The sequence below is a fragment of the Halichoerus grypus genome, chromosome 3 (assembly GCF_964656455.1).
Source record: "Halichoerus grypus chromosome 3, mHalGry1.hap1.1, whole genome shotgun sequence".
NCBI lineage: Eukaryota > Metazoa > Chordata > Mammalia > Carnivora > Phocidae > Halichoerus > Halichoerus grypus.
Window position 1 is genome coordinate 133,408,185 of NC_135714.1, and position 12,796 is coordinate 133,420,980.

At 35.8% G+C, this 12,796-nt stretch overlaps 1 protein-coding gene across 3 annotated transcripts in view; it reads left to right on the forward strand.

Moving 5' to 3' along the window:
• Positions 1–12,796, forward strand: part of GUCY1B1 (guanylate cyclase 1 soluble subunit beta 1) — a 52,973-nt gene that overhangs the window by 16,523 nt on the left and 23,654 nt on the right. For all 3 annotated transcript variants that reach the window (XM_078069344.1, XM_078069346.1, XM_078069345.1), the window contains 2 exons: positions 884–984; positions 2,466–2,584. In XM_078069344.1, coding sequence (XP_077925470.1) covers positions 884–984; positions 2,466–2,584 — 220 coding nt within the window. The remainder of the gene's footprint in view (positions 1–883; positions 985–2,465; positions 2,585–12,796) is intronic.

The following is a 12,796-nucleotide window of genomic DNA, read 5'->3' on the forward strand; positions in this document are numbered from 1 at the left end:
CCACGCCTGTTCCAGCCACACTGGCCTCTGCTGGTCCCCCCAGTGCCCCAGGCTGCTCCTGCCTAGCCCTCTTCCCCACATTGCTCTGGCTCACTCCCAGAGCTTCCTTCAGACTCTACTCAATTGCCAGTATCTCAGCTTCTTGGCTTTTGTACTCAAGCTCCCTACCCCACTACCTGTCATTATTTTTCTTCAAACTACTTACCATTATATGTTACTTATTACATGCCTGGTCTGTCTCCCCTCCTAGAATGCATATGTCGCAAGAGGTCAGGTATTTTTGTTTATCTTGCTAAACGCTCGATACCTAATGCCTGAAACCATGCCTGGCACAGAGAGGGACTCAACTGATATTTGCTGACTATTTGTTGAACCAAAAGTTCTTTCTTTCTTTTTTTCTTTTTTTAAAGATTTTATTTATTTATTTGACAGAGACAGCGAGAGCAGGAACACAAGCAGGGGGAGTGGGAGAGGGAGAAGCAGGCTTCCCGCCGAGCAGGGAGCCCGATGTGGGACTCGATCCCAGGACTCTGGGATCATGACCTGAGCTGAATTCAGACGCTTAACGACTGAGCCACCCAGGCACCCCCCCAAAAGTTATTTCTTGATTATAGTTAATATCAGGCATTGTATTGGGCATTAGAGTACTATGTAAATCTTAATCTTGCTAAACTATGCTTAAATATATCATGTTGATTTGGGGAGGAGAATGTGAAATAATTTCTTCTTAATCATTAGACTTTTAGGCAAATGGCATTGATTTAAACAAATTTGCCAAAAACATCCCATTTCAGGTGTCAAACCATCGTTTATACAATAGTTTTAGCTATAGTAGCTATTTTTTTATTTCAGCATTTGCCTCCTGTCTGTTTTTGTTTTCCAGAAAAGAGGCACAGTTAGATGAAGAAGGACAATTTCTTGTCAGAATAATATATGATGATTCTAAAACTTATGATTTGGTTGCTGCTGCAAGCAAAGTCCTCAGTAAGTTGAATGTGACTTTCCTTCTTTGGCTAAGTTATACATAGAAGCCCAGAGGAATGCATGAACCAAGATCCCATTGTATAGTTCCATAGGTTGTACACTGCACAACAGTGGAGGGAAGGCTCAGGCTTTCCTGAGTCCTAGTTTTCCTTCACAAGCTCTTTAGAGAGTGGAGAAGCTCTCTGCATGCCCTCACAGAAAACCATGTGTTGGGGTGGAAAAAAGTTATTGAGACTTCATGTAATAATAACTTCAGTTATGGTGTCAACAACACAGTAATTACAAAAATGTAGTATGCAGAAAATATTGTCCCCAAACCTCTCTTGCAATCTCGTGTTCCATTAACTATTGGTAAAAGAAACAAGAAACAGGTCTACATCAGGGAAAGCTCATGCAAAGTAGGCAAAGTTCAAAAACAGCTTCATGGGGAAAAAAGTTGTTCTCAAAATTATTCTCTTGTGCTTAATTTACAACTTGGCCACAGTTTGGGTAGAATAGAAAGAAACTTTTTAGCTTTGCCACTGATAACTAGAAGAGCAAATACCTATTACAGAATACAAGAATTACAAAGAAAGAATGGTAATTTGTTAATAATAAAAATATTCAGCCTCGTTAGTAATCAAAACTGAAACAAATATGAAATTTTATTCATATAGATTTGGTAATTTTTAAAATTAAGCGTCTAGTGTAGTCAAAAGTAGAGTTAAACAAGAAATTGCACACATTGTTAATCTGATGGTAAATTAAGACAACATTGTAGAGAATAATTTTGCATCATTAGTCAAAGTCTCTTAAAAATGTACAAACCCTTTAGGAATTTTTCCTAAAGGAATTATTAGATCTATTTGCATTAAGATTTATGTATATTTTCATTTCAGGATAACTTGTATTATCAAAAATTGGAAAAGTCTACCTTTTTGATAAGAGTGGATTGGTTAAATAAATTGTTGTGTCCCTAAGTTAATGAGATGGCAGTTAAAATGGATATTACAGAAAAAATGTAAAGATTTTAGGAAATATTAATAATTGAACATTAAGAAAAAAGCAGGATATTGGGGTACATATTATATGTAACCAATTTATTAAATATGCATATTTACATTAAGAAAGCCATTTTTCACCAACATACTGTCATGTGCATTCTTGTTTTTTTTTCTGTGTTTTTCAGAAAAAATAAGTTAATACATTAAATATAGGTTTAAAAAAGTTCAAAATTAATAAAGTAGTTTGTTGTGAAAGCTGAGAAACTGATTGTTTTGCACGTAGGTACACATCTACACTGCTGACCTGTCAATATTTTGTCTTCACAGATTTCATTGTATTGTTCAGGTCAGAATTTTTTTCTTGTGATCAGTGTCTACCTGCGCAAAAATTGAGGATATTTTAATTTTTTAATTATGCACCTATTTTCATTCTTCCCATTAACAATATTCTAGCTGTAATATGTTTTATTGTTGTTGTTCTCCCAAACCTATAAATAGATCTCAATGCTGGGGAAATCCTCCAAATGTTCGGGAAGATGTTTTTTGTCTTTTGTCAAGAGTCTGGTTATGATACAATCTTGCGTGTCCTGGGATCTAATGTTAGAGAATTTCTACAGGTAAGCAATTTGAAGTCTCGTAGTTAAAAGTTCTGAGTTACTGATTCTTAAACAGAGGCTCTAGAATACTTTTGCTCAGCCAGCTAGATGACGGTGTCTTGCTGCGGAAATGGAATCACAGTGAATCACATAAAATAATGGTTATTGGGTGGTATTGAATACATTTTAGCATTTTTGTTTCATATATTTTTCTTTAACTTTTGGTTGCTGACCTTGAATATTCAAGTTGTAAATTAATGCTCTCTGAGAATCTCAGCATGGCCTATTGTGATCTGTTTAACTGCCCCCTTTCTCATGGTTTATATGTGCTAGTAGTTGTGGTTTTATGTTTCAGATATATAATGCGGTCTTATTTTTTCTCTTTTAAGGTATTCTTAGTTTGTATAGTATAATTAAATAGTATTGATGACGTTCTCTGTGGGCTCAAAGTTTGGGAGAAAGCACAATGGCTTTCAGGTCCTCGGCCACCAAAACAAATTTGAGAAGCATTGCTCCCAGTTACATATTAATTAAGCTACTGTAGAAAAGAAAATAGGAGAGCACTCCCAAAGTCAATTTCTGTTGAAGTGAAAAAAATAATGTCCCCAAAGACCTTTGTCTTCTATGTTTGTTTAAATTACCTTAAAAGTTTTTACTAGTAAATTACCCATTAGATGAGAGGCTATTTTTGGATTGACTGCCCTATTTTAAGCACAGGCATTTGTAAGACCCTCTTCTTGAAATGTGTTAAGGTTGAAAATTATTTGGTTGTTTGTAAAGGATTATTTCTGACCCAGCTGCTGAGAGTGGCCAGATCTTGCTGGAAAATGATGTCAGCGCAATACTAGCTGAGCCGAAGCCCAGTTTGGAGGGAATGTAAACTACTTTCAATTCAGCTGCATTATTGATTTAACAGCCAAAATAAGAACTGTAGTGTTTAATCAAAATGTCTGTTGTTTACATAGTGACATTTTTCTTATAAACTTAAAACAGCACTAAATCAAGATGGAAACTGGTTTGCAATGCCCTGCCGTGGATTTATAGAACTACTGGTGTCAAAAAAAAAAAAAAAAAAGCTGCCAATTCCAAATGAAGTCGCTGCCAGGAGATTTTTAAATTAAGCGTTAACAGGCTGTATTTAAATGAGTTATTTTAAATGGATTAAAGTTTGATATTGAAAGTTTATTGGGATTTTGGATTTTTGAATGCATATTCCATTTTTTAAAACTTTTGTTGACTCCTGTCCCCTTATCGGCAAAGTTGCAATTTGCAGTTCCTCTGTCTTAACTTTAACTTTTGTTCTCATGGCCACATCTCCATAACAAAACAACGATCCAAATGATTTTACAAAAAAAAATTTTTTTTTAAAGATTTATTTATTTATTTGACAGAGAGACACAGCGAGAGAGAGGGAACACAAGCAGGGGGAGTGGGAGAGGGAGAAGCAGGCTTCCTGCGGAGCAAGGAGCCCGATGTGGGACTCAATCCCAGGACCCTGGGATCATGACCTGAGCTGAAGGCAGACGCTTATCGACTGAGCCACCCAGGTGCCCCACAAAAATTTTTTAACCTTTACTCCTTGTGACCCTCTACTAAATTTGTAACGGCATAGTAAGAGAGCAAGCAGCCTCTTGGTGGGTTTCCCTGCCTTCTAGAACTGCACCATCCAATAGGATAGCCACTAGCCACGTGTAGCTACTAAGTATTTGAAATGTGATGTGCTATGGGTAAAATACAGAACAGATTTCAATGGCAGTACAAAAAGAATACAAAATTGCTGATAAATATTTTATATAAATTCCATGTTGAGATGATAATATTTTGGATATACTGAGTTCTATAAAAAAATCATGAACATTAATTTCACCTGTTTCTTTTTTTCTTTTTTAACTTTAATATTACTTATGTGGCTAGTATTTGCGCCTTGCTCTAGTGGCTTTTATTGCCTTCTGTTTCCATTGGATGGCATTACTTTAAGTAGCCCTAAGTCCTTTTTCCTCTAAGTCAATATGCAACTTTAGTTAATGTATCTTTAAATTACATAAGATTTTATTTTTCTTTCACTGTGAGTGTGAATAATGAAGAAACTAGAAAGTTAGAATACTGCGAAATTTTCACCAATATTGGATATTTTTTATCTAATTCTTTTTTCCCCTGTTTTTCAAATTGCATATCTTACCGGCAAATTGAATGGATTAAAATACTCTAGGTATTTGTCTTATGATTAGGCTATTTACACAGAAATTAAATGAATATTTTTTCTGTATAAGTGATTACAAAACGAAGCAACTGATTTTCATAGATTGTCTTAAGATCCTTGTTCCCATATAAAAATTTACATTTCTCATTATATAAATTAATAAAACATTATTTTTTGTAAACTTTAATCCTTCACTAAAGAGTAAGATAAACTGGGTTTCATTTTAAAGAGAGTTCAAAAACTTTTCTTTCTTTTTCACCCCCTGATTTTAATCAGTCATCAAAGCCTTAGAGTCAATTTCCTAAATACTGTATTTTGAAAATTCTACCACTTTTCTTCATTTCCTCTACACTTTTGTGAGAGCTATCATTCTTTAGAGATTGGATGGTTTCCTAGCCTCCCTTCAAGCCTCTTCTGATCTCTTCTCCATTCTATAACTCTGCTGTTTTTTCTGAAATGCAAATATATCTCATTATATCATTTTCTTGCTTAAATCCTTCAACGATTCCCAATTACTTGCTGGAAAAGGTAGAAAGTAATTAAAATGATTGAAACTACTTACATCCTCTATCCATCCTTCCTCTTCCTCTCCCGCAGCCTGGCCAAACAGAACTTTTTTTTTAAAATCTTTGTTTTTATCTTGCTCTCTCTATCCTCTGACCTTTGGCACCTGCTCTTCCCTTTGTCTGGAACACTGTTACTGCTACTTTCACCTAAATAAATCCTGCTTATCCCGCTGGTCAAATTACTTCTTCCAGGAGGACACTAGTCCTCTCTCCAATCTCTGCCCTTTCTAAGTCAGGGTAATTGTCATTTCCCATGTTTTCACAGTACACTTATTTCCCCAGCCCTCATGTTTCTCACACTCTATTATTATTTCCTGTTTGTTGCACTGGAATGTAAACTTCATGAGCCAGAAACTATGTACAATCTCTTAATGATGGTATCTCCACAGATACAATCTGAATCTGGGAATGAATAAGTATCATTTTTGAAGATTGAAGAATGAAGATGTGTTGTTTGTACAAAAAAAGGAAGCAAATACACCAACAGCTCAAGATTAATTCTTTTATTAAAGATAACAAAATTTATTTTATTTTTATTTTATTATTCTTTTGATGAGACTGTATAACTTCTTTAGAGATGAATTACAGTTTGAAATATATAATAATAGGCACACACTAGACCAATGTCCACCTCGTGTGGACATGGCAAATTACTATTTATTAATTAATTTACAAGTTACATTATTTATATCTAGAAACTTTAAAATGATCATTCTAATATCTCCATTTGGAGTTCCCAGGCCACAATAAAATAGCTACTGGAATTATAACATGGAAAACCATCTGACTATGCCTTGGGCTGGGCAGCTCTGACCACTCATCATGGTTCCAGGGAGGAACTCCCTGGACGTTGTCTTTCCTCAGCATCTCAGTTGGATACATTATTAAGAATGGTTCTTGGGGCACCTGGGTGGCTCAGTCGGTTTAAGCATCCGACTCTTGATTTTGGCTCAGGTCATGATCTCACCATAGTGAGATCATGACCTCGTGACAGGCTCTGCACTGGGTGTAGAGTCTGCTTAAGATTCTCTCTTTCGGGGCACCTGGGTGGCTCAGTCATTAAGCGTCTGCCTTCCGCTCAGGTCATGATCCCAGGGTCTTGGGATCGAGCCCCGCATTGGGCTCCTTGTCCGCGGGGAGGCTGCTTCTCTCTCTCCCACTCGCCCCGCTTGTGTTCCCTCTCTCACTGTGTTTCTCTCTGTCAAATAAATAAATAAATAAATGAAAATCTTAAAAAAAAAAAGATCCTCTCTTTTCCTCTCCCTCTGTCCCTCCCCGCTCCTCTCTCTCTCTTGCTCTCTAAAAAAAAAAAAAAGTACATAAACCTTGGAATTTATCATCCTTTAATTGATTTAGTAAACGGGAACATGATTTATCGAAAAGATAAAAACAGGAAGACATTTTGATTTTGATTTTTGAACTTTATACATTTTACTTGGATGTGTTGTTTTACAGATAAGATCATGTTTCAGCAAGAGTTTTTCCTCTATTCTGCCATTTCCTTAATTGTAAATTCGGAATAAAATGTGCAGTTTCATGCTGCTATTGTAGTAAATTTCTACTTGAAGCTTCTAGTGTATTGATTAAAACAGTGCAGAAAATATGGAGGATTTGAAAACTTCATAAAAAAAAAAAAACAACTAGCTTGTAAGGAATGTCCAAAGTGACAGTATTTGCACCTTAATCCACACTCATCTTACTTCCAGTGTCCTATTTGCATTATTGCCGATTGTGTTTTCCAAAAATCACTGCATTAATATCTCCCACCTCACATGCTCCCCTGAAATATGATTTTGCCACTCCCATCACGAGGTAGAATTCGCCTTCCCTTGAATCTAAGTTGGCTTTAGTGATTATTTGACCAATAGAACATGGCAGAAGTAACATTTTGATACTTTCTAGGCTTGTTCATAAGAAGTTTTAAAGTTTCCACCTGAGTATCTGGGAATAGTTGCTCTTGGGATGCTCTCTCCAGGAACCCAGTGTCATGAAGTGAGAAGCCCAACCCACGTGCAGAGGTCATGTGTAGGCTCTCAGACAGCAGTGCTTGCTTAACTCCTAGCAAAGGGCCAACAAATTCTCCTAGCTTTTGGGTGACCTGACCTAACATGATGACACCATCCCCAGCTTCATCTAACGCAACCCAAGAATTTCCTGAGTCCAGAAAATTCACAGAACCACTAGGGATAATAATATCTTATTGTTTTAAGCCAATAAGTTTGGGGTGCTTTAACATGCAGTAATGCATAACTGGAACAGCACTCTGTGTATTGTTTTGCTCTTCATTTTTTATGTCTGTGTTAGTATGTACACGTGCACTTATATATTTACGGATGAGTCAAGAGTTTTGAGCAGGCCATGTTTGATAAGATAAGAATGATATACAGCCTCGGGGAATGAAACCCAAGTCAATCTACAGTGGGGCCACCAATTCATTCTCAATGGTGTTGTATTGCTATTACATTGTATATTGTTTACCTCCTAATACTTTTACAGAGGTAAAATGAAATTTAAATGAGCATGGAAAGCTGCCAGGTTGACTAATGAAAACTAAATGAGCAATGTGCAATCTTAGAGATTAGTCAGGATTTAAATTATGAGCCTGCTTAAATATGCATCAGAATCTCAGTTGAATATCAAGCAAATATTCTGTTACCATTTGCTGGAAACACTGGTTCCTTCCACTAATTTTGGTATGGTGGCAGTTTCACTCATTTGTTCAGTTCATGTCCATGAATGTTCCTCTAGCAGTACCTCTCTGCAGTCTGCAATGGGATTTTCTTCAAATTCAGGTTGACTCGAGGTTTTGGCTTTTAAAACACAGCAGTGATTTGGCCAGCCTACCAGCAGCAGTCTGGGATTGATGATGGATCTAAAATTCTTAAATGTTTGTGCGGCGTTATTTCGGGAAATATGAGGATTTTCCTGAACAGCTGTGAAATTCTAATACTTCCTTAAATTATTTATAATATTTCTTAGACAAAAATGCACCATTCATTTTATTTTTAACTTTTGAATTTCAAAAGGACCTGTTTCTCTCAACACCCAAAATGCCAATTTCTATAACCTGCAATTTTAAAATGGACAAGTAAGGACTTATAAGGGAAGATGAGTATTTTAGAATTGTAAGACTGTTTTCTCTTTGAATAACTGACATATATTTTCACAATTTTATAAAACATTGTCAATTGCAGTATATAAATGGGATATTTTGTAAACATGAATTTAAAAACAGTATAATAACTAAAATATTTCACAGAGGTAATTCTATGATTATTTGCCTTTTTTTCTTTAATTAACATACTTTTCTTGAGAGGATGGTAATGCTAATTATATGTAGTTTTAACAATATTACCAGTGAAACAGTTTTCGTGACTCTGATATAATTTCTTTTTAAACAGTGCCTTACATTATTTCTTCTTAAAAAGATTGTATCTTTTCAGCTGGAAGGCTATTTCCCATGAAGTAGCTCCAAGAGGAAAAGGCAGGAGGGGTATCATGAATGCATTAACTTCTTACTTGTTCTGATCTCATGCTATTCACACCCCAACCTTGGTGCTTCCTGTTATGTGGGTTGGGTTTTCCACCTTTATTTAGGTCCTGCTTGTTTCATTTTTTGATGTTCAAATTCCAAAATGACTTATATCTTATAAAACTTGACAAAATATGTTTCAAAATGCATGCCGCTTTATACACAAATGCTGGTGTTGGTCATGTTTTTCAGAGGTATAAGAAGTAAAAAGAAAGGAAATGCTTGATCTCATCTTTCTTCCTTAAAAAAGAGAGGTCTGAAATGACTGATTTTGAAGGTTTCTTCCTAATCTAAACTTCAGTCATGTTCTCCAATAACACAGGCCACTCCCTTCCCCCCAGTCACTAGGATAAGGCTACTTGGAGACTGAAAAATCTCTCTTAAAACTTTCAAGGCGACGACTTACTCCACCCACTTAACTCATTTAGAGTTTAGAGTGGATCATTTAGAGATTTTTTTCATTAGATGCCGAGGAAGCAGGGAAATGAGGTAGTTAATTCCTGGAAACTCTGCCTCTATAATTATGTATGAACGTATTTTTACTGTGCATCTTACAGAGACAACTTGCATTTATTTTGAACCATTCCAAGATCTTTGAAAATATGGAACTTCAAAGTATTTCTCAAAGGAATAATAAATTCTCGTTTGTTTCCTAAATCTGTGGATTGTACTAAATCCAGATCTCCACCACAGTTTCCCAGGATGCCAGCACTCATTTTTCTTCTGTAAATAATAAATGCTAGGTGACAAGATGAATTGGACTTAATGGATTAGCAGAATTCCTGAGTAGAAAAAGTATATTTGTTTTGCTTGTAGAAAAAGCAGTAAAATGATATCAGAACATAAGAAGTGAAATAAAAACCTGACTACTCTTTTTGGCATCTTGAAAGAAAATAGATAAATGAACCTGCTCTCTATCCCCTTCTTGTTTTCTGACTTTATAAAGCTAAGAAAAATGAAGTCAGAGCATACTTAAGCTTTGCTTTATTGTTTGCTGGGAATCTACTGTGCTAAAATATATGTGTTTACATTTTTTTATGTCTCTTTTATGTACGTATACTTCTTTATAACTGGCCATTCAGGTCTTTTTTTGTATACCTATTCCCATGGTATATTTAGAAATGAAACAGAATACCAGTTTTAATATGAAACTCTTGTTCTCCAGAATACATTGCTACCGTCCTGTGGATGAATAATTAGCTTTATATAGATCATATTATAAAAGGTGGACAGAGTTGTCCCTTGGCTTTTTTGAGAATCTTTTTTTGTCGTCTTTCAGGTTGCTGCAAAGAAGTACAGTGTAACTGTGAAGAAGGCTCATTTTTAGCAATAGAAATGTACTCAGATGAAATCAATTTAATTTTTAATCATGAAGTCCATTTCTAATAGTAGACAGGCTGTGGTCATCACTTGAATTTTGAGAGAATAAAACCAATAAAACCAAGTAAAGAAAGCTGCAACTAAAGAAATCCCAAGAGTATTTTGTGTGTTAGATACTATCTAAAGAAAATCAATCTTAGATTAAGTGGTGTTAAATCTTTTATGCTCCAGGAAAGCACTTTACTTGTCCATTTAATTAATAGCAAATTCAATAAAACAATAAAACTCTGGAGAGTTGGTTACCACAAAAACTTAAAAGGTGAACATTCTGGCTTGATGCGTTTTGGTATTCCACTTGCTTTGAAGTGATGAATTTAAGCAATATTTTATTATCAATTTTAATACCTTAGGATTATCAGTATTTTTATTTAAATTAAAATGGGTCCACATTTAAGGTGCCGCGTCTACCTTTGTGTGACTCATGGCAAAGGGTCTTGGGCTATCCTGGTCTATCTCTGGCCTTCGTTGGCATCAGTGGTGCTGCTTATGTAAATGGTGCCAGTTACTGTCTCATGCCATCTGTTTAGTTGCATATAGAAATGTGCTAATGGTACAATTTGACACAAGGGGAAAATAGGTGAGGATGGAAGTGATGTTGGCATATTGATTTATGGTATATTTGAACATTTTGGAGAGGGAAAATGTAAAGAAATCACGATACATATTTCAATTTATCATTGGACTCCATTTCTTTTTTCTTTGAAATCAGCCACAGCATAGTACCCGGGACTGACTACATTAGACATTTCCTAAATGCAGCAACAAGCTCAATTTTTACTTTGTGAGAAATGGAAATGAGTACTAAACTTTTTTCATGATGTTTCTTAGCACCAGATTTTCTCTCACATTTTTTTGCAACCCCGGTAGTTGCAGAAGGGATCTGGAAGAGTTATAAAGGAACAGTCTTCATGTCTTCCCTTCCCAGGGAAGAATTTTCATGAGGAAAACTTACAGGAAGAACTTCCTACTACTCAACCAAGTAAAATAGTTTCAGGCCTTCAGTGGCTTGCAGTTTCTATAAACTGTCCAATACTTAGCATCTGCCATATTGGATTCCTTTTATATGACAATAGCAACCTCTAGAGGCAATCAGGACAAACTGAAATTTTTGTTAAGAGCGGGCCTGATTTGATTTTAACAGGTGTAATTTTCAGGAAGAAAACAAAAATCACTAGGCACGAAGGCAGTTGAAAAAGAAACCAGATTCACTCAATTGAGAAGACTATTGAAACATTTCTCTGAATCAGAATGTCAACCTTTCATGACCTAGCTCAGGGCTTCTCTTCACTTTGAAGTTTTTGGACCCTATTCTTTCAGTCTGAGCTATTGGCTCCGATTTTTATGCCTCAAAAGCCACTCTGCACATTTATTTGTGATATGAACCATGAGCTGCTTAAAGCCAAGGTCCATGTCCTGCAGATTTGTGTCTGACTCTCTACCCTGTCCCCAGCTTGTACCTCATACAGTTCATAATATATAATGCATATGGAGTAACTATAGAATGAATGAATCATTGAATGGAGGGGACAGAAAAAAACTAAACCGCAGTGCCATCGGTGCCCTGGTGGGGTATTTCTCGAATTTGGGCCCCCATGGAACCACCTGGTACTCACTTCCTAATATCTCACTGGATTCTTCTGTTTTCCTAAATTGGCTTCTTTGAGACATTTGGAACTAGAACCGTAGTTCGATTTTGGCCTCTCTCCAGCACCTTCTTTTTTGATGCATTCTTTTATCCTCATGGGGTTCTGAAACTATTTTATTTCACCTGTTTGTTTTTAGTGATAATGACCAGTTATTGATCGATTACTATTAGCTTGGTGTATTAGTTTTTATTGCCGCCATAACAAGTCACCACAAATATAAGTGCCTAAAACAGCACAAATTTATTCTGTATTTTTTTGGTCAAAGTCCATTAAGGTCTCACTAGACCCTAATGAAGGTGTCGGCAGGACTCTGTTCCTTTATGTAGTCTCTAGGGGATAATTGTTTCCTTGCTCCTTTAGGTGTTGACAGTTTAGTTCGCTGCTGTTATAGGGCTGAGGACAATGTCATGTTTTAAATCCAAGTCTACTTAATTCTAAAGCTACCTCACTCTTAATTCTTCTACTGTGCTACGATGTGTGTATCTTACGACATACGTGTGACACACACAGGCGAGCACATTATGAACTGTTATTTGAAAGACCATGTTGGGCCAAATAAAACATACAGTTTACCCCATTCCTCCTGGTGCAATGGTGCAATTTATTATAAAATAAGTTTTGTGTATCAGTGAGTAAAACAGGATGTTGGGGAGTTTGGTATGTTCTATGTTAATGGCAAAGCTACAAGTACAGAAAACATTTATTGGTAAATGTATTAGTTTCCCAAGATTCCATTCCAAAAGATAATTATTTCACAGGTCCGCGGTGATGCTGTATCTTGATTGGAGGGTACTAATAATATGAAACAATCCTGCTACTTTAACTTATAAAATGTTTTTAATTCTAAAATATTACCTCTCAAAATAATAGGCCTATGTTTCATAGGCTTATCACTGATATAATTTTTTG